This window comes from Mus caroli, unplaced genomic scaffold (genome assembly GCF_978045245.1).
Source record: "Mus caroli unplaced genomic scaffold, Mus_caroli_1 scaffold_14, whole genome shotgun sequence".
Classification (NCBI taxonomy): domain Eukaryota; kingdom Metazoa; phylum Chordata; class Mammalia; order Rodentia; family Muridae; genus Mus; species Mus caroli.
The window spans coordinates 82,904,072-82,920,672 of NW_028227269.1; the positions used below are offsets into that span (position 1 = coordinate 82,904,072).

The window sequence follows — 16,601 nt, forward strand, 5'->3', positions numbered from 1 at the left end:
AAGCACTTTCCAGGACCTATCAGCTTGAGAAGTCCCGGGCGCGGGCGCAGGCAGGAGTCATTATGGCGGCCCGCATTGGCTCCATGGCAGGCTTGCTCTGCGTTCCCTGGTGGAGTTCCGCGCAGCTCGCAGCCAGAGGAGGCCCGCTAGTTGCCAGTCGGCGATGGGCGGGCTCCTCGGCAGACACCGTGTACGACGTGGTGGTGTCAGGAGGAGGCCTGGTGGGCTCTGCCATGGCTTGTGCCTTGGGTAGGTGCATCTCGACCGCGGGCTGGAGGATCTGGGCTGTGGAGGGACGGTGCTCACAGTGCGGGTCGGGACGCTGTCCAGAGACCTAGCGTGCCTGACCTGGTGCTTTGCTCACTGTCCTTCCAGGGGAGTCCTCGGGAATGGCATGGGTTCTGCGGGATCACAAGTGGGCGGGCCTTTCTAAGTCAATTTGACCCTTGAGAACTGCCCAGGATTGTTTATGAGCACCTCGAGGGGCATCGGGCTTTGTAGTATCGGATGGTAGATCGGATTGGCCTCGAAATCACAGAGATCATCTTCCTCTGTCTTCTGAGTGCTGGGATTAAAGGCCCGCGCCCCCACTCCTGGTCTTAAAGCTGCTTTATTAAGATAACATTCATCTAGTTATAAGTGCTCCCACTTAAAGCGAACAGTCCAATGAGTTTTTAGTATTTTTGCAGAGCTATTCAGTAACTACAATAAGTTTTATTATAGTTTTCTTACTTTATAAAAAACCAAAAAGCAAAAAAAAAAAAAAAAAAAAAAGACTTGGGATTCATTAGATGTCACTCTCCACACTTCTGCTCATCTTCTCACCCCTAGAGACTCTCCTGCTTTCTGTTTGTAGATTTACCTTTTCCGGATAGTTATATGTAGTTGGAGATATACTCTGTTTTAAAGGTTAATCCAGGTTGGAGCCTGTATCAGAACAGCTTTTGCTTTGAGGGCTGATGCCATCCTCAATTGTGTGTGGGCGCCACCTTTAGTCGGCTCCTTTATCAACTGTTGAACGTGTGCTTGGTTTTCACTTTTGGCCTGTAAGGGATTGATGCTAGTAGGGACATTCTGTGTGCAAGCTTTGGTGTGAACAGTGTTGATCATCTCGAGGCTATTCTCTAGTGAAATCTCTGGGTTATGTGGTAACTCTGATGTTTTGAAGACCTGCCAGACTTTGAGAGAGTGCCCCAGTTTATGTTATCACTGACAGTAGATGAGTGTTCAGGTTTCTCCTGACCCTGACAGCACTATCTGCTGCCTTTTTCTTTGTCCTCTGAAGTTCTTAGGAAGTGGCTTGTGTTTATATTTCCCTAATGACCAATGGTGTGGAATATATTTACCAAGTGCTGGCATGATGTAGCACCGTTCTGGGCCCTTCGAAACTTTAGCATTCACATTTTGGTGGCTCGCTCTTGTGTTAGGTTTGTGTGTGTGTGTTTTCATTTGTACTGCATCCTTCTCTCGTTCTTTTCTGAGCGTCATGGGGAAGGAAGACAGCAGCTCTTTTACTAACGTTCACACATAATTCTGTTTTGTTATTGTTTGCTTTTCTGTCTAGCAAAGCATTGTATTTTAAAACTCAGGAGTGACTGTTAAAATCATGGTGGTAAAAAGCATGGTGTTTTTTGGCAGGAGGATCAGAAGTTCAAAGCCATCCTTGGGTTACATAGAAAGCAAAACTCCCAGAACAAACAAAAATATGTAACTAAGGTATTTCCAATAGTCTTTTTGTTTGTTTGTTTGAAATAAGGTGCTGTGTAATCTTGGCTGGTGTGGACCTTTCACTGATCCCCCTGCCTCTGCCTCCCAAATGCTAGGCTCCCAAGCACAGGCTGTTACTCCTGAGTTATAAAGACGCTTATTGACTTTCTCCCTTCAGTCCCCTGTTTTCCATAATTCTTCCTAAAACTCACAACTAATTGTTGTTTTAGGCTTGTGTTTCCCTCTGGCATTTGAGTTTGGGAACAGTTCCCTGCATAATTGCACAGTTCCATCCTTTATCCATTCTTGTCATATTCTTTGGGTTTTATTTTGAGACTTCTCCTCCCTCCTTGAGCCCCTGGGTAGCCAGGAATACCAGTGTGCACCACTACGCCTGGGCTTCTCACTTGATTTCTAGGTGGGTTTTTTTTTTTTTCTCATTTCAAAAACAGTTACATTAAATAGCTAAGAAATAAAACACATCCCCTGGGTGTGTTTTATAATGTACTTGGAAATCTAATTGTTTTCCTTTTAGTTTTATCTTACCCAACAAACATACAGTGCCTACTTTATGGGTTGGGAGCTGGAAATAATAATCTAAGGGAAGAATGTAGGGAATGTGGAACCTGGAAAAGGGGGGAGGAAGCATGACAGGAAAGCTCCCTCGTAGAGGGAAAAGCAGCTGGCGTGTGCTGGAGGACAAAGTGTCTGCTGTGGAGAACACACCTAGGAAGCAAGGCCAGATCACAGGGATTGATCGATCATAGAGCACCTTCAGAGCAAGGGGCAGGGTGATGGGGGACTAGGAGACCATGATTTTGAGCAAGCATTCTGGGTATCTCCTTCCTCTTGCTACCCAGCAAGAGGGATCAGCGCCGCTGGGTTGACTGCTGCTCACTGCCTGCTCCACGGCAGCCATTTTGGTTTTTACCCACTCGTGTGCCTGTCGTAATGGTGCCTATTCACCACCAGTGCGCAGGGATAGTGCCTGCAGGCACGTGTGGAATTTATGGATGACACCAGTCACTCTATCATCTAAAATGCAAAGGCCCATTGCTCACCCTACTGGAGTCAGAAAGGGAGGCTCGGAGGTTGCAGTAACCTTGCTGCCGGGTCCTAGATAGCCACTGGTTGGCCTGTGGGATGACCTGCGACTGTTAATAAGGCATTTGTATTTTTGTAAAGGCATGTACCATGTGGCCAGCTTGATTTTATTTGTGTCTGTGTACATTCTGTGCACATGAGTGCAGTGTCGAAGGACATCAGAAAACGGCGTTGGGTCCACGGGCTGGAGTTAGAGTTGGGAGCCTCTGGCTGTGGGTGATGGCCTTGCTGCCCTCTGCAGGAGCAGTCCTTGCTCTTCACTAGTGAGCTCCTCCTCCGCATACTGCAAAGTGGAAAAAAACAAAACCTATTTCCCAATGATGCCACATGGCTTCAACTTTATTGGCAGATTACATTCTCGTTCTTATGCAGTCTCTGGAGCTGTCTCAGATACTGGGAGTCTGTGCCGCAGGCCTTCTCCCAGGGATGCTTCCAAGTGCCATGTTTTCACTACAGATGTTTTAGGATCAGATTTGTAGTGTATTTTTTTTTGAGGGGGGGGTGTTTCCAGACAGGGTTTCTCTGTATAGTCCTGGCTGTCCTGGAACTCACTTTGTTGACCAGGCTGTCCTCAAACTCAGAAATCCTCCTCCTCTGCCTCCTGAGTGCTGGGATTAAAGGTGTGCTCTCCCCCACTCCTCGCTTTTCCTGTGTGTGCCCTGACTATGCAGTTACAGCCTGGAGATGAAGCCCAGGCCGTGCATGTGTGAGGCTTGTGTTACACTATTGAGATGCAGGTGTGAGGCTTGTGTTACAGTATTGAGCTGTGTGCATCCCAGCCAATGAAGTGTCTGTTTTAGTGAGTTCACTTTAAGGCTAAGAATTAGATGGATAGAGTTTTATTTTTTATTCTTCCTTCCTAGTGAATTCTACTTGTTGGTGATACATTTTTCCATTATTTGAGTCTTTGTGTGTGGCGTGTAGTGCATTCTGTCTGGGGAAGCCTTACAGTTGTGTAGAGTGCTGTCTCGGGTCAAATGGCAGGATGGTGTTAGTGCTCAGCATAGTGTGTGTCTAGGGAATCGGGATGATTAGTTCTGCAGTACTGAGGCTTGAACTAGAACCTCACACTTGGTAGGCACGGCACCACGGAGCTATGTCCCAGCCTAGAAATTTCCTTTCCAAGGCTAAGGGACCAGTTGGTTTTCTGTTTTACTTTTTGTTCTGTCTTGTCTTTTGTTTGCTTTTGAGACATGCTCTCATTCTGTAGCCTTGGCTGATTGAAATCATAGCAATCCTCCTGCCTTAGCCTCCAGATGTGAACCCCTGGAGCTGGTTTATATTTGTTTCTGATTGAATGCTGAAAACATAAAATTATACATATTAATGATGTACCTTGTAATATCTTGATTCATGCATACATTGTATAATTTTAAATCTGCTTAAACATTTATTCTCTTAAATTCATTATTTATGAAGACTTAAAAATTCTTCTTGCTTTTAAGTGTATAGCACATCATTATTAGATGTAATCACCCTACTGTACAGTTAAGTCCTTGCCTTCTGTTTTTTGTTTTTTTTTTGTTTTTTTTGTTTTTGTTTTTTTTTTTTGGATTTTTCAAGACAGGGTTTCTCTGTGTAGCCCTGGCTGTCCTGGAACTCACTTTGTAGACCAGGCTGGCCTTGAACTCAGAAATCCACCTGCCTCTGCCTCCCAAGTGCTGGGATTAAAGGCGTGCGCCACCACTGCTGGGCTGAGTCCTTGCCTTCTGTAAACTGATTTAAAATGTTAATTTTTTTCTTCTTTAGGACATGATATTCACTTTCATGACAAGAAAATCCTGTTGCTGGAGGCGGGTCCAAAGAAAGCCCTGGAGAAACTGTCAGAGACTTACAGCAACAGAGTCAGCTCCATATCCCCTGGCTCCACAACCCTGCTCAGCAGTGAGTACAAGAGCCTGTCTCCTGGGTCCTTTCCTCCGCTTTCCAGTTCAGTAGGGCAGTCACAGGAGCGTGTGAGAGAAAAGTGTGAGAGAACACCACAGTGGGGAGGGAGCAGGTAGGCATGGCCACGGTGAGGGGGGAGCCAGTGGGTGTGGCCACAGTGAGGGGGAGCAGGTGGGTGTGGCCACAGTGAGGGGGAACAGGTGGGTGTGGCCACGGTGAGGGGGAGCAGGTGGGCGTGGTCATACTTGATGAAACAGACTGCTGAAGATGATCCTGGGTCAAGTCTGTGGAGGATATCCCTGGGACATGGGCACCCGTCATGTGATCCTCATGTAAATGGTAGGCCATTACTGTTTGGTCTCCTACATCTCTGTGACCTAATGGTGAACACTCACCCTGTTCCAAGTCCGTCCTCCCCTGGGCTGGGGAGTCTACATTTTAATGGCCTTCTTTTTTTGGTGGGGAGGGCAGTGAATGAGTTGTCTTTATGTTTGTGCTAGGCAGGCCATTCTGTCTGAAACCATTCCATCTAAAGCTAAACTCTAAAGTCACTTTATATAGCTCTATATGTCCCACCTGCTGGGATGATGGGAGGCACCGCCATTGGCCACTTTACATGGTTCTGGGGGTGAAACCCAGCTGTTTTGCTTCAGAATGGAGCTACCGCCTCAGTTTGTTCAGCTTTGTCTTTGTAGAACATCTACCTGACATCACAGTGTGTGTGTGTGTGTGTGTGTGTGTGTTCATGCTGTCTCTCTCTCCAGCTAGAATATTAGCTGCATAAGGGAGTTTGGTCTGCTCTAGACCTAAAATTAAAACTGGCTCTTGGTAGAAATTTCTTCTAAGTAAGAATTTCTTCAAAAATTTTACTCAGTGCCATGAAGAGTTGAAAACAATCTTTAGAAAGTTTATAGCTAATAAGCTAGTAAGGAACAAAAGTGATATAGGTTTAGTTTTCCTTTTTGAATTCTCGCTCCTTTGCTATGATCTGGCCTGTTGGGTCCTTTTTTGTGCTTTATAATCTGGACCTGAGAGAGGAAGGGCCTTGTCCCTAACAGCACGCAGTTTTTCCCTTCTGGTTTTGGAGAACACTGAAAACAGCCTCCTACTTAACAGGATGGAGAGACCAAAGCGGGCTGGGGTCAGGGTCACATGAGGTCACTGTGTTTCTTTCGTAGGTTTTGGTGCATGGGACCACATCTGCAATATGCGCTGCAAAGCCTTCCGGAGGATGCAGGTGCCTCCTCGCCCTTCACTCTGTCGGGATGTCTTGTCTGCTCGAGTTACCTTGTTAGAGTCCCCTTGCTCTCGGCTTTTTATGAATCAAAACTGAAATTTAGTGTGGGGGCATTCTTGAGAATCTGATTACTTTTTAATTAATTAATTTGGTCTTTTTGAGATAAGGGATGTAGCTGAGGCTTGCCTGACTACCTGTGTCCACTTCCCAGGAGTTGGGGTCACAGGTGTGCCCACGTTCCTGACCACGAGTCTTGCTTTATGTCCTGCCAAAGAGGCGGACAGTCTGTGCTGTGCTGCTCCGCACCTTGGACAGTGCTGCTCAGCTTTGGGTTGGGACTGTGTCCCCTTTCTTTGGTGTGGATACACTTTACTCTGTTTTCAGGTGTGGGACTCCTGCTCAGAGGCCTTGATAATGTTCGACAGGGACAACCTGGATGACATGGGCTATATAGTGGAAAATGACGTCATCATGTATGCCCTCACCAAACAGCTGGAGGCTGTGGCAGGTGAGCTACCATCTCCACTTCCTCTCTGGGAAGTGATTGCCAGAGGAGAAGACCCTTCCTCAGACACTGTAGCCAGGCATGGTGGCACACTTTAATGCCAGCCTGAGGGAGGCAGAGGCAGAGGTAGAGGCTGAGGCTGGTAAATAAGAGCTGGGAAAAGGGCCGAGGCTGGAGTGATCACCTAGCTGTCCCTGCATCAATCCTGAGTACCAGAAAACAAACAAACAAACAAACCCAGAACAGTAAACCATCCATCCATATAAAATCTGTATACAAAACATTCACAGCACTATTTGCCAACTGCCAGAAAGTAGAAACAACCCAAATTCTATTAATTGATGAGTAAAGAAATACAAATTGATATATCTATACAATGAAATGTTATTTGGCAATAAAAGGGAGTGTATTACTAGCCCATGTTACAGTGTGACTGAATCTCAGAAACGTGCTAAGTGAGAAATCCAACACATTAACACAATGGTTTCATCCACCGTCTAAGCTGTTGAGAACAGACAACTGCAGAAAGGTAAAAGCAGTTGCCAGGGGTGGTGGTGCTACACAGAGAAACTCTGTCTTGAAAAGAAAAATTAGGAGTTGTGTAATAGTGGTAGATCAGTTGTCTAGTGTGTAACCTTGGGCTCTATCAATAGACAGAATCACTGTGTGCATGTGCGTGTGCATGTGAGAGAGAGAGAGAGACAGACAGACAGACAGACTGACTTGGTAGTGAACCTAGGATTTATAGCGTGATAGGTAAGTGTATTTCCATTGTCCTGCCTATCCTGATCCCTCTTCAAGCTATTTTGAAATCTGTAATACGTTCTTGTCATCTGTAGCCACTGTCCCCTGAGATTGCACACCAACATTTATTTCACTCATCTGATTACTCATCTTAGACCTAAAAAGATAACAGGTGGCGCATGCCTGTAATCCCAGTGCTCTGGAGGCAGAGGCAGATCTCTTGAGTTCGAGGTCAGCTTGGTCTAGAGTGAGTTTCAGGATAACTAAAGCTACACAGGAAAACCTTTTTTCAAGAAATAAACAAACAACCCCCCCAAAAAAAAACCCAAAGAACCAACTTTTGAAGGCTAGACCCCATTTTAGCCTGTGGGGTATTCCCTCCTGCTTGCTCAGATGCAGAATGAAACTGGGAAAAGAACCAGGCTAGAATTCATCTCCCCCCTTCCATGTGTATATTGAGGGCATTATTGAGATAGGGTTTCTCTGTGTAGCCCTAGCTGGTCTAGGACTCCCTATGTAGACCAGACTGGCCTAAACTTGTAGAGATGTACCTTCATCTGCTAGGACTAAAGGTGTGCTCCACTATGCCAGGCTGTGCTTTCTCTTTTTAACTTTCTGACATCAAGCTCTTCCTGGCTTCTGTTCTTTACCAGTTCCTGGGCGGAGCATTAACCATCTGAGTCCCCTTTAGATGTTCTTTTCTCATCAGTAAATGAGAGGACAGGGCTAGGCAGAAACCCTGCTTTTAGATCACTTACAGCTTGCCCTCTCTTTGACCCACCTTTCTGATGTCTGCGTCCTTCTTTTCTCCCGCAGATCGAGTGAAGGTTCTCTATGAGAGCAAAGCTGTTGGCTATTCCTGGCCTGGTGCATTTTCCATGGCAGACTCCAGCCCTTGGGTCCATATTACCCTAGGTGATGGCAGTACCCTCCAGACCAAACTGTTGGTAGTTGAAGATTCTTACTTTGTCAGGGGTCTTGCATGTCCACACCTTACATTCTAGGGTTTGTAGTTTCAGATGGAAACCATGGGTTGACTTTAGGTTATTGTCTCTAGAACGACCAGTCCCTATTCAAGGCAGCTGGAGATGAGATGACCTTACCACTCCTGTACTGGAAGCAACCTCATGGGCCAGCTTAGGGTAGGATAGCCAGACTCCCAGCACAGGATGGGACAGGAGTGTTGGGGACTCCGGCTGTTCCTTTCCTGTCACAGAGGTCCCAGTGGCGTTCATCTTGCACCTCTCATTCTAACTCCAGTGCCTGTTCTGTGCCTAACTTCTCTCTCTAGTTCATGCATCCAGAGGCTCTGCTTGAATACGGCTGTTGCTGGCACCTTTTGGTTCAGATAGCCACTTAGTCCCGTTGGCTCCGTCTGGGGTCCCTTTCTGTATGGTTTCCCTATGGGGGCTGTGAGTGGGACAGGCTGAGCAGTTTGATGACTGCAGTGGTTCTAAGACTTAGCAGCGTCTTGTCTCCATGCAGATTGGTGCTGATGGGCACAAGTCAGGAGTGAGGCAAGCTGCTGGGATTCAGAATGTCAGCTGGAAGTACGACCAGTCTGCTGTGGTGGCCACTCTCCACTTATCAGAGGTAATCTCTTGAGCTGCCCATCGGAACCTTGTCCCAAGCACTCTTGTCTCTTTACAAGAATTGTCTTTTATTCTAGGCCACAGAAAACAATGTAGCCTGGCAGAGATTTCTTCCCTCTGGGCCTATTGCTCTGCTCCCGGTAAGTGATCCTCTGGCCAGTTAGCTCAAAGGTAGCTTGCCTTAGTCTTTATAGCTTTACTTCCTGGTTTCATGGGCTCTGTTCCAGGAATGCACTGCTTCCTTCGCTCAGTTTGCATTGCTTGAAAACACCTGAGTTCAGAGAGCAGGTTTTCGTTGCTCTCCTTTGGCTTTCAGAACTGTCCCCAGGCTGGCCTTACACTGCCACTGCCTACTATGATTACAGGCGGGCATGTGGCACCACACCAGGCTGAGGCTCTTCTTTTGACACAGCTCTCCGATACCTTGAGTTCCTTGGTCTGGTCCACATCACACGAGCATGCGGCAGAGCTGGTCAGCATGGATGAGGAAGAATTCGTGGATGCCATCAACTCTGCTTTTGTGAGTACCCCCTTGTCCAGCTGCTGATGTGCTGAGGGAAAAGGCCGTCATGCAGCTTCCTCTTAGCAAGGGCAGAGTCTGAGGGCACAGAGGAAAATGCAAAGCAGTGGAGGCTGTGGGCAGCTGTGCTGATAGAAAGGCCTGCCATGGTGCATGGGTCACTTAGTACACATTCCAGTGTAGCATAGCATAGCACCTTTGGTGCAGTGCCCTCTATGTAACAGGCTCTGCAGAGCCTCTGCCTTTGGGAAGCCCACAGTCAAGTGAGCGAGAATGACAATCTATGTCCCATGACATGTAGGTAGAAGGAGAGCATGGGGTGAGCAGCTCTCCAGTTCCTTTGTGACTGTCGCCAAGAACTGGAGAATGGTAAAGTTCAGTTTTAGTCAGGGGCCAACCCAGGAATACTCTGGCATGATCCTAAATAAAACCTGCCAAGTTTGTCACTCATGAACAAATCGGTTTAGGCTTGTTACATAGCCTTACCCTTAGCTTTGGTTATAAAAACAGGCTCTTGGGTGAGTTTTTATTTGTTTGCTGGTCACTAATCAAATCCCACTGTTTGGGGCTGATGGCGTGCAGTGGAGTGATGTTCACCACACAGACTTCGTCGACTCTGCCAGCGCCATGGTGCGCCATGCTGTCTCCCTTCTGAAGCCCACTAAGGTCTCAGCCCGTCAGCTGCCCCCAAGTGTAGCCAAGGTGGATGCTAAGAGCAGAGCCCTCTTTCCTCTGGGGCTGGGACATGCTGCTGAGTACGTCCGGCCTCGGGTGGCCCTCATTGGGTAAGACTGTCATGAAGTAGAGGCCACTGCTTTCTGTGTTTGCTGGAGGCCACACCTGAATGTTGCTTTGTTCTTAGTGATGCAGCCCACAGAATCCATCCACTCGCAGGGCAAGGTGTCAACATGGGCTTCGGGGATATTTCCAGCTTGCTTCATCATCTCAGTACAGCAGCCTTCAATGGGAAGGACTTAGGTAAGGATTTGGGTACCCTGTCACCAGGTAGAGCAGCAGCAGAGTCTGCTGCAGACTAGAGATAGTTACTACTGCCATAAGGGTTTCTCTTTGCTCTTGCTCTGTAACCACAGGCTCCATGAGCCACCTCACAGGTTACGAGACAGACAGACAGCGTCATAACACTGCTCTCCTGGCTGCTACTGACCTGTTGAAAAGGCTCTACTCTACCAGTGCCGCTCCCCTCGTGCTGCTCAGGACGTGGGGCTTGCAGGCAACGAACGCAGTGTCTCCTCTCAAAGTAAGTGGCCATTCAGCTTCGCCCAAGGTTGCTGGCTTTTTATTTTATTTATTTTTAAACTGAGGAAGGACTACAAAAATTCTAAATTTCTTGGGAATAAAAGTATGTGCTACTATCTACAGCGACCATACCTTCCCAGATTGTTATGAATAAGAGAATCTGCTGGATTTGTTGGTGTCCACATCTAAGCAATCATTTGGAATAGTTGGGCAGGACCTAAGAATAGAGGGCTGAGGGCTGGAGACATGACTCGGTGTTCTTCCAGAGGGACCTGGTTCAATCCCCAGCACCCACATGGTGGCTCACAACCCTCTGTAACTCCAGGCCTAGGGGATCTGACGCCTTCTTCTGGCCTCAGCACACTGGGCATGCGTGTGGCGCACAGACAATGCATGTAACATAAAGGCACACCAGATATAAGTAAAGGATAAAACAATCAGGACCGGAGGGAGAGGGGGCTCAGCAAAGAGTGCTGGCTGTTTTTGCAGAGTTGGGTCCCCAGCACCCATGCTGGTTGCTCACAGCAGGTACCTGAGACCCTCCTGGCCTCCTCAGGCTCCTGTATTCATGTGTGCACAAGCCACAGCAAACATGGGGGTCAGAAGACAGCTTCCAAGAGCTAATCTCTCCTTCCACAGGGGAGATTGACCTCGGGCCCTGATGCTTGTGTGGCAAGTGCTTTTCCCTGCTGAGCCAGCTTGCCAGCCCTGCTCTTACAGCTGAAATAAGCAGGGCTCCTGGGAGGTTCTCAGTGGGGCTTCTGCCGTTTCTCCCTTTGTCACCTTGGTTGTTTCTTTATGAAGTCACCTGTACTCTCTCCTGCAGCGACCAAGCATCACTCACTTCCTTTCCTTTCTCTCTAGGAACAGATTATGGCCTTTGCAAGCAAATGAGTGCTTCTCTTCTGGAGACCGAGATGACAAAGAACACCTAGCCCTGGGGCCTTCCCAATGTGGTTTAATAAATTTACACTAGAACTTGTGTCTCTTTTCCTCTTCTGATTAACCGGCCTGTGGTGCCAAAATAGTGACAGCTAAGGAAAAACCCAAAGGAAAACTATTTAATTAAAAGGAACTTTTTATTACTACACAAACAAAGGAATCTCCAAGATGTTCTCCCTCACTTCACTTGGCAACAGACCTTTCTAAATAAAGTACTTAAATGCTGGTCATAAATTTATATAATTATCTTGACAGAATAAGAATTAGAAATACCTGATAAATTTTTGTTAGACTGTTGTTTTAAAATTAACACTGGCATGCCAATTAAATACAAATTGCTTTGACAAAGTCCACTGGATTTAAGGGGGACATGAAGATAAATAACAGCCAGATCTTATTATTACTGCTATTTCTCCTTCCTTATCACGGCTCCACAGTTCAGTTTTATTTATGGCTCCTCTCTGGGATCCCATTCTCTGTCCAGTAATAAAACAATACATGATCTCATTGCACGCACAGCTGCAGAGGCCTCAGCAACCAGTCAGAAGGGGCTCAGCTGCTGCACAGCTCCTCCCTGTGTGGCTTCATTACTTGGGGTTTTGAAGTGTGTACTGCAAAGTGCCAAAGAGGCCTCCAGAAGAGACCCTGCGCTGTGTTAGATAACACTACAGAACGGCATGCCCAGCAGTTTATTTTGAAAAGATGAAGTAAGAAAGCCCCCTTTTCAAATAAGCTAAACTGCTTTGGAAAAGCTTTGAAGGGATGAGACAGTTGTTGCTACAGAGCAGCTTTTTAAACAATGAGGAAAACTTAGTACAAAGTAATGATGTCAGTAAACCCAGAAAACGTTCCCAGAATAAAAGATGGCAGCTGCTGGAAAATGATGATGGCCAGAACCTCTCGGGACAAGGTGACTTTCAATATGGGGGCCTTCATGAGAATACTGACTTCGTTGTATGAGAAAAAGTTAAAAAGGTTGAGAATTTTAAGGCACACTTTGCAAGGACTTCCATGACTCAGATGTTCATAATATAGTAGTGATAACACACACAGCATCCAGCAAGTATGTACCAGACCACATCCCAGGTATTTAAAATATATTAATGTTTTCACAGAGATGGAACTTCAGAACACAGCAGAAGCCCCTTAATAAGAAAGGTCCACGTTGCTGGGTAGTGGTGGTGCACACCTTTCATCCTAATACTAGAGAGGCAGAGACAGATCTATGAGTTTGAGGCCAGCCCGGTCTACAGAGACCCACTCTAGGGCAACCAGAGCTACACCGACAGAAACCCTGTCTCCAAAAGAACAAAAAGCCTTGAAGATTAACAGGACACATGCAGATAAATTGCTGAGGTAAAAGTTCATGTATTTAGGAGTTCTGGCAGTATCCAAGGTAACCATAGGTGTCTGTGGAACGATGCACATTTTATAGCTAGGCCCCTGTGTCTGAGGTGTCAGAGACCAGCTGTGTAGACAGCAGTTGTCTGCTTTGTCTCTAGTGCTGCGGACTGACTCTAGGGCCTGGCTTGCCAACTAGCTCTGCCACTGAACACTGTCTTCTAACTCATCCCTTTTAAAATCTGTTGAGTGTTGCACTGAGTTGCTCAAAGTAGACTCAGATTGACTGCGTAGCAAGCCTATAACTTACAGTCTTCGTGCCTCAGCTTCAAGGTAGCTAGGATGACAGGCCTGTGCCATAGGCCTGTTATAAAAGGCATCTTTAATGAGCATTGCTTGCTTGCTCTTAGGGAAGCAGCTTGGTTTCTCTCAACTGTGAGCATTTAGTGGGTCGAATACCTTTTTCTTTATATTATTGACTCAATGTAATGGCTTAAAAAGCAAGGTTACCCAGGTACTACCATGGGCCCAGGCATAGTCACATCCTTTGTGAAGAGCAGAAGGAAAAGTAGGTGACGGAAAATTACGTTAGGGGAGATGAAAACTTCCTGGGCTGGGAAGAGAAGAGGAGGGCAAAGTGCTGTGACAGGAGCCAAGCGACAGGAGACCCTGTGGCCGGTGATGTAATACCAGAAACGACATAGTGACAGAAGTTTAAGATCTTTCAGGTAATGACTTTAAAGAGCTAAATAATGCAGTGGAGTGAGCACCCATGCCTCGCATGCATGACCTGTGTTCAACCGCAACCCAGAAAACGTCCTGAGAGAGAAAACATGGTTCTCTAGTGCTACTCACTGTCCTGACCTGTACCAATGTGGACCAAAATAGCCTACCAAACCAAATTTGGGTATCACTGGAAAGGCGTTCTGAGATCCTGAGCTAGACAATGAATTCAGAAAATAGCCAAATTCAGCAGGGGTCTAGGCAGGAAAGCAGGACTATACAAGCATAGTGCTAGCACATTATGCTTAACATTCAAGAAGTCCTGGGTTCGATCCCCAGCACTTTCCACACCTCAACACCCGCAAAGGACAACTGAAAGCATTGGTAATCTTTAGACACAAATAGCTCACGCGTTAACTTCTAACTGCAGCGCAAAAACAAGGGCACATTTGTACTTCACGGAAATACAAACGCACACAGTTTAGGGCTGTGTTTAATTCTATAAACACATGGGCTTGGGAGTTAGTGCTGACTGACACTGGATAGGCACGCATCTCCAGGGCTGAATGTTCACTAAGTCCAGAGTGGCAACAGCGATCCCTTGAGACTCGACGGTCTCCTTGCTTATAGCTCTAATCTAGGCAGTTAAGAGCTACTCTCTCCATCTTGCTAAGATTGACCGTGACATGAGCATAATAGCTCACTCCTGTAATCCCAAGGTTCAGGAGGCTGAGGCGGGAGAATTGGTAATTCAAGGCAACCTGGGTTACATACTGAGTTCCAGGCCAGCCTGAACAACAAACACAACACAGCCCTTGTCTAAAAATTAAATACTTAGGACAGCTCTAAGCTCTAAATGGGTTGGTTGATCTATTGTGCCACAGGATCACACAAATTCTAATACATTCAGTATCTTTTCCCCCCTCTCTCTCAATTATAGATGGGAAGCAAAACCAGGTATTTCCCCCAGGCTTTTAGGGTAGGGAATATAATAAGGGTAGGAAGAAAAAAATTAACAGCATTGATGGGTTATGGGATTTCAGTAAATCAGCTTATAAGCAAAAACGAAACCATTCAAAGCAATGAGGCATCCAAGGGTTGAAACGAGATTGTTCTTTGGTTCCCAGGGACCTGTCTCTGAACTCGCAATCTAACGTGGAGTTCCAAAGCTTTTCTCTTTTTTCCTTTGCAGGACTCTGTAACAAAGAATCCCAAAAGATTTACAGTCTGGTGCCAGCCATGCACCCACCAAGTGGTTAGGAGCCATTCACATTAGATGTGCAAATTATTGAAGCCCAAATCACTAGGCTCAAGGGCAAGACTCATCTAAAAACCCCTCCCTCCTTATAAAGCCAGTTAGGGTTTCGGTCCAGGCTTTTCCAGAGAGGTCAGAAAATGTCTCTGAGTCCACGCCTTCCTGTGAGAAAACTGCTCAGAATTGCAGACTTCAGAGGTGGAGCTTGGCCTCAGCTGGTGATGCCCAGAGACTGGAGCAGGTGGAAGGTGGCCCCCAAGGCCCAACCCGTCTCTATGTTGTTCACTTTCTTTGTGAGCTGTTGAAGAAGAAGAAGAAAGAGGTCTTCACACTCTCATGCAGTTTCAAATTATGCAAGTACGATCTTTGTACAGCCGCTACCTATAAAGAGGGATCGTGGGCCGAGCCCTCACTGCCCCACATCCGCACGCTCAGGAAGTGGTGCTATCCACACAGTTCTAGAGAGCCTTTGTCAGACGGGCTTATGGAGGCTCCTTAAACTCAACAAAAAGAGCTCTGGCCTTGTCTTCTGAATCACAGGTCCGTTTCTGACCAGGCCAATCATAACACAGCGCTCATGGGTGCGAGAGGAACGGACCTGGCCAGAGCTGGGGGTGTGTTTAGGTAGGGAAGCACACACTCAGCTTTCTGGCTCTATGTAAGCGACTGTCCCTCGAGCACTAACAACCAAATGGGCAGTCTGCACTCGATTGTCCGGATAGTTCTGGATAGTTTAGAGCTGATCCCTCGATTCCAGAAAAGGGTTTAGATCACTGTCTATAAAGCTGTTTCCTTTAGACTCCTTCCTGTCCCTCCCCCATAGATTTCAGTACATTCAGGCTCTGTGATAAGCTGTTTATTGTAAAATAGATCTTTTTAAAAGATTGCCAGTTTTATTATTTTTTAAAATTATGTGTGGACGTAAGTGTCTTCCTGTGAGTATGTGCCCTTCGAGTGCAGGTGCCTATGCAGGCCAGAGAGGTTGGATCTCTTGGAGCAGGAGTTATAGGTACTTGTGAGCCACCTGACATAGGTGCTAGGAATTGAACACAGTCCTCTGGAAGAGCAGCAAGTATTCTTAACTGTGGGGACATCTCTCCAGACCCCTAAAACATATAGTTAAAAATAGGTATTTATATTTTTTATGTGTGTCAATGTTCTGACCACAGGTATGTATGTGCACCATGTGTGTGCCTAATGCCCACAGCAAGCAGAAGGCAGGGTCACATGCCCTGGAACTGGAGTTACAAGTGGCTGTGAGCCACCATGTGGAAGCTGGGAACCAAACAGGGACCCTCTGCAACAGCAGCAACTGCTCTTAACCACTAAGCCATCTCTGTAGCCCCAATAAAACATAGCTTATGAATTTCACACTGTTTGTGTTCTTACTTTCTATACCACTGTTGATTACGGACTGTATTCACAAAGGCTAAAGTCTGACCCTTGTCCTCAAGCAGGATAGAGTCTATTAGAAGAAAGTAAACTAGTTATACATCAGACTTAGAATATACAGGATGCACTACATATGTCTGAGACACTACATATGTCTGAGCACTCAGTGATAGCACCATGTGCAAAAATGGAACAAGGTACGCCAATGTCACCAGCCAGGTATTCCTGCCTCAAGGGCTCTCTGAATATAAATCTGTTTTTTTGGTTTTTCGAGACAGGGTTTCTCTGTGTAGCCCTGGCTGTCCTGGAACTCACTATGTAGACCAGGCTGGCCTCGAACTCAGAAATCCGCCTGCCTCTGCCTCCCGAGTGCTGGGATTAAAGGTGTGCGCCAC

General features: G+C 46.6%; 2 protein-coding genes across 10 annotated transcripts in view; one reads left to right on the forward strand and one right to left on the reverse strand.

Annotated features, from left to right (window-relative positions):
- Window positions 1-13: 13 nt before the first annotated feature.
- Coq6 (coenzyme Q6, monooxygenase) lies at window positions 14-11,535 on the forward strand. 2 transcript variants are annotated; one of them, XM_021178887.2, is made up of 12 exons: window positions 14-249; window positions 4,561-4,695; window positions 5,877-5,935; window positions 6,320-6,443; window positions 8,001-8,131; window positions 8,670-8,777; window positions 8,854-8,916; window positions 9,189-9,296; window positions 9,879-10,081; window positions 10,159-10,274; window positions 10,388-10,554; window positions 11,418-11,531. In XM_021178887.2, exons 1-12 carry the CDS (start codon window positions 63-65, stop codon window positions 11,445-11,447), a joined length of 1,431 nt encoding a protein of 476 aa, XP_021034546.1. In that variant the 5' UTR covers window positions 14-62; the 3' UTR covers window positions 11,448-11,531. The 2 variants fall into 2 exon arrangements, with proteins under 2 accessions (XP_021034546.1, XP_085686668.1); XM_085830542.1 differs by lacking the exons at window positions 14-249; window positions 5,877-5,935 and having other exon boundaries at window positions 11,418-11,535.
- Window positions 11,536-11,613: 78 nt separating this feature from the next.
- Window positions 11,614-16,601, reverse strand: part of Entpd5 (ectonucleoside triphosphate diphosphohydrolase 5 (inactive)) — a 33,903-nt gene continuing 28,915 nt past the window's right edge. For all 8 annotated transcript variants that reach the window (XM_029484445.2, XM_021178889.3, XM_085830548.1 and 5 more), the window contains one exon: window positions 11,614-15,112. In XM_029484445.2, coding sequence (XP_029340305.1) covers window positions 15,026-15,112 — 87 coding nt within the window. In that variant the 3' untranslated portion in view covers window positions 11,614-15,025. The remainder of the gene's footprint in view (window positions 15,113-16,601) is intronic.

Excerpts from the sequence above, each read along its gene's own strand:
- Coq6 (XM_021178887.2), top strand. The coding sequence starts at position 63 with ATGGCGGCCCGCATTGGCTCCATGGCAGGCTTGCTCTGCGTTCCCTGG. Across the intron at positions 8,778-8,853 it reads CCACTCTCCACTTATCAGAG|GCCACAGAAAACAATGTAGC; the intron begins GTAATCTCTTGA and ends CTTTTATTCTAG. Across the intron at positions 8,917-9,188 it reads GGCCTATTGCTCTGCTCCCG|CTCTCCGATACCTTGAGTTC; the intron begins GTAAGTGATCCT and ends CTTTTGACACAG.